Below are 3,727 nucleotides of genomic sequence, written 5' to 3'. Positions count from 1 at the left end.
AATAATGATTTGTTAATTTTTCTCGAATGAAATAAGTTCATTTCAACATAAACTTTATCGGTTAATTGTTTTCGGTTAATTTTTGGCTGCAGAAACATGGCCACATTGCGCTCATCTATCAATTGCGCCATGCGCTCATTCTAAATGTGGCGCGTGTATGTCGATTGTCGTTGACGCATAGAAGTTTAGAATGTATAAAACTGTGCGACAATAAATGCAGATAATTATTATTTTATGCCGTATTTTTAGGCTTAGGCCTATGCTATACAATATAGGCATTTTTTAAATGAATAGATAAATCATGCGATTACGTTCTGAGAATAATCAAATAAAAACAAGAATATTAGGCCCTATTCGGATACCAATTAACGTAAGTAAATGCTGAGTTTCATACTAGGCCTGGCCTATATAGCCTAGGCCTAGCCTAAAGTAGCCTAGTGGCTAGGCCTAGATCTAGCTAAGCTATGCTAGTAGGGGCTAGGGTTAGGTCTATGCTAAGCTAGGGCCTACCCTATTAGGCATAAGCTAGCAAATACCTACTAGGCCTAGACCTATACTATCATCATATAGAATTGAAAAGGTCGCATGTTTATATGGGTTTTTTAAAAGCCTAGGCTAATTAGGCCTTAGACGTTATAGTCCTATTTATATCGTATATTGTATAATAATATATAGCCTAGGCCTAACCTAAATTCTAAATTATGCTGAAAAATAGAATAGTCTGACAGCAATAATTGTTTTAGAAACATTAACAATACAATGTGTTTATACTAGGAAAGAGACCTGACCAATATGATGAAAGAAGCCATGAACGCGTTGGATAAAGTACCTATATCACCACCATATCGTTTGCAAGATTTTCAGCAACTTTTTGGTAACCTTTTGCATTTAGTTCCAAAAGATCAAATTTTCAAGCTACCCGAAATTAATTTATCGACTAATAATATTTATAAATTATATAACAAACATCAATCATCAAACACTGTTACAGTAAGATTATTAAGCAGACACCCATTACATCATATTAAATACATTCATCTGGTTCCAAAATTATTATTTGTCCTCTTTTTTGTTTGAATAAGGTAAATAAGAGTACGTTATTTTAGTTTCAAAATACAGGAGTAAACATTAACATAACTCATTGAATCATGTATGTATCTAAAAATAAACAATTATTTCAATTAAATACATTTTAAATGTAGGCCTACAAATCAATCAAAATGATAATTCAATACAATAATAAAATCAAATAACCATATTCATCAAATTAATCTTTAAATTAACAAAAACAAAATTACTTTCAGACATATTTCCATTATTAAGCGGTCCTTTGTCAAAGTTGACACCTGAAAATGCGCAAGTTTTCTGGGATATTTATGGCGTGTGGCTGTTAGAAAGACGTTTGCAAAGGAAGCCAAATTTGCTACCAAGATGGCCTGGGCTGCCAAGTGGCGCAGTCGCACAAGACGTACAGGCAGTCACGTTTACTACATGTACGGTATATCAGTTTATTACCCCATAGGGGTATATGATAAGGATCTATTACATTACTGTGGATAGTTGATCCCTTGATCATAAACAGTATAGTACAAACCAATGTGCATTGTGCTGTAAAGTAATGTCAGGTCTAGTTTATGCATAATGTAGAATATTTTGCTTTAACAGATTTCGTCGTCGCTGATGTTAAGCGTGGTTCCCACTAGAACGCAACGCGGTGACGTATTGACGCAGAGTGATGTATTGCGTAATAATAAGTGGGAACCGACGACGCAACAGTGCTGCAAAAATCGCAGGTTTGATTTCACGCAGGCGGGGGCAAACACAATTATTGGAAGGGCATTTTCCTACGTTGCGTAGGTTGCGTTACGTTGCGTCGCCAGAAGCTGTAAGCTTGGTTCCCACTAGAACTTAACGGAAGGACGTAAACGCAACGCAAGCGTTTTAACCAATGACAAGCGAAGTTATAGACAGTTGGCAATCACAAGCGAATAAGCCATAGCTTGTGATTGGTCAATTCACTTGCGTTGCGTTACGTCCTTGTGTTGCGTCGCTAGTATGAAACCACGCTTTAGTATAGTGGGAACCACGCTTAAAGCATGGTTCCCACTAGCGACGCAACACAAGGACGTAACGCAACGCAAGTGAATTGACCAATCACAAGCGATGGCTTATTCGCTTGTAATTGCTAACTGTCTATAACTTCGCTTGTCATTGGTTAAAACGCCTGCGTTGCGTTTACGTCCTTGCGTTACGTTCTAGTGGGAACCAAGCTTTAGACGTCCATGTACGAACATACAACTTGGTTCTTGCCGCAACGTACGGTAAACAACGCAATTTCGCATCCCCTCACTGTTACGACGTAGGCAAAGCATAAAACGGGGTTTATTTAGGGAAAAGTGGAATTTGTGATTTCACTCTTCGCTGGTTTAATATACGTATACGGCACGTGTGTTCATCTCCGGTTCTCACTTGTGACACGCAAGGTTACCGGTATGCTTTTACGGCATGTGTATCAATACGTTATGTCTTCATTCTTGCGTTGCATTCCAGTGGGAACCAAGCTTTAGGATCGACGACAATGAAAACAATTTTAGTTATCTATAACCTCATGTATTTCAGATAACCGATGGCCACGTGTTCTTTGGAGGGACATCGTATGCACCGGTTGTTTTCTGCGAAGACTTTGCTGTTCATCTCACCAATACTGCCAGCGGCATAACTGTATGGCCTACGCAACACAATTACTTGCAAACATAGAAACTCGTAAACGCATTGAGACAAGAAGTAGGTGTTTGATGCGACAATCTGACCATCGAAAGGCCACCAGAAGACAAAAGAAACCATCGGTTTCAGTTCGCTTTTCACGTGAAACAGAAGTAGCAAGGAAGCTATACTGGGAATGAAACTTCTTTGTAACAGGGTAACCTCTACTCAGGTCCAATACGTCGACTCAAGAAACCGAAGAACAGTTTATTCCCATTCCATAATAAGGGCGGAATCAGGGAGAATAGAATTGCAGAGTAAAAAAAATACAATTTAAAAACTATTGTGTAAAACTAATGTATTTTTTTATATTAAGTTTTAGTTTGTTAATGATTAAATATGTATTGATGAAAGTAATGTACAGTGGCATGTTTGACACCTACAGTAGTTGAAATCTCAATCCAATTTTCTGGCGATATGTTGAAGGCTTAAAACTGCGTTTATGAAAAAACAAAAAAATATTCTCGAAGAGCGTGTTTTTTTTTTATTGGCAGTTGTGCTTTCGAATAGGCTAGTAAATTGCATTTTTATTATTCGGCGATACAAATCCTAATGTGAAAAATGAAAAACAAGACAACTAGTATTACTTCTTGAGTTAAAATAAGTACCTTTAGGCCTATAAACAGTTAAATAAATACATTAAAAATATTATGTACGATTTAATTAATTTTAATAAATGTGGTTATATCGATATCTTATAAAATTGAAAATTAAAAAGAAATAGAAAAAAAAAACAGAGCAAAATGAGGAAGTCTTCCGTGGACCCAGTGAAGTCACATCAACATGTATGAAACTGAACTGAATAGTTTAGAAACGAAACATCTTTGATATCACGAATGTCGTAATTGAGAGTAAGGACAATCTTAAAGGGTAGCTCCGGTTTAACATTTATATTATTTTAATACAAATTAGAAACTTTGCAACTATTTTTGTTGTTGACAGCAATGAAGCAGAAAGAGAGTTA

General features: G+C 36.4%; 1 protein-coding gene across 1 annotated transcript; it reads left to right on the top strand.

The window, feature by feature from the left end:
- Positions 1 to 224: 224 nt before the first annotated feature.
- LOC140048890 (uncharacterized) lies at positions 225 to 3,107 on the top strand. Its single transcript, XM_072093696.1, has 4 exons — positions 225 to 370; positions 775 to 874; positions 1,305 to 1,493; positions 2,620 to 3,107. Exons 1-4 carry the CDS (start codon positions 302 to 304, stop codon positions 2,901 to 2,903), a joined length of 642 nt encoding a protein of 213 aa, XP_071949797.1. The 5' UTR covers positions 225 to 301; the 3' UTR covers positions 2,904 to 3,107.
- Positions 3,108 to 3,727: the final 620 nt, after the last annotated feature.

The sequence above is a fragment of the Antedon mediterranea genome, chromosome 1, assembly GCF_964355755.1.
Source record: "Antedon mediterranea chromosome 1, ecAntMedi1.1, whole genome shotgun sequence".
Classification (NCBI taxonomy): Eukaryota; Metazoa; Echinodermata; class Crinoidea; order Comatulida; family Antedonidae; genus Antedon; species Antedon mediterranea.
Note: the sequence above shows the minus strand (reverse complement) of the source record. Positions and strands in the feature narration are given on the sequence as shown.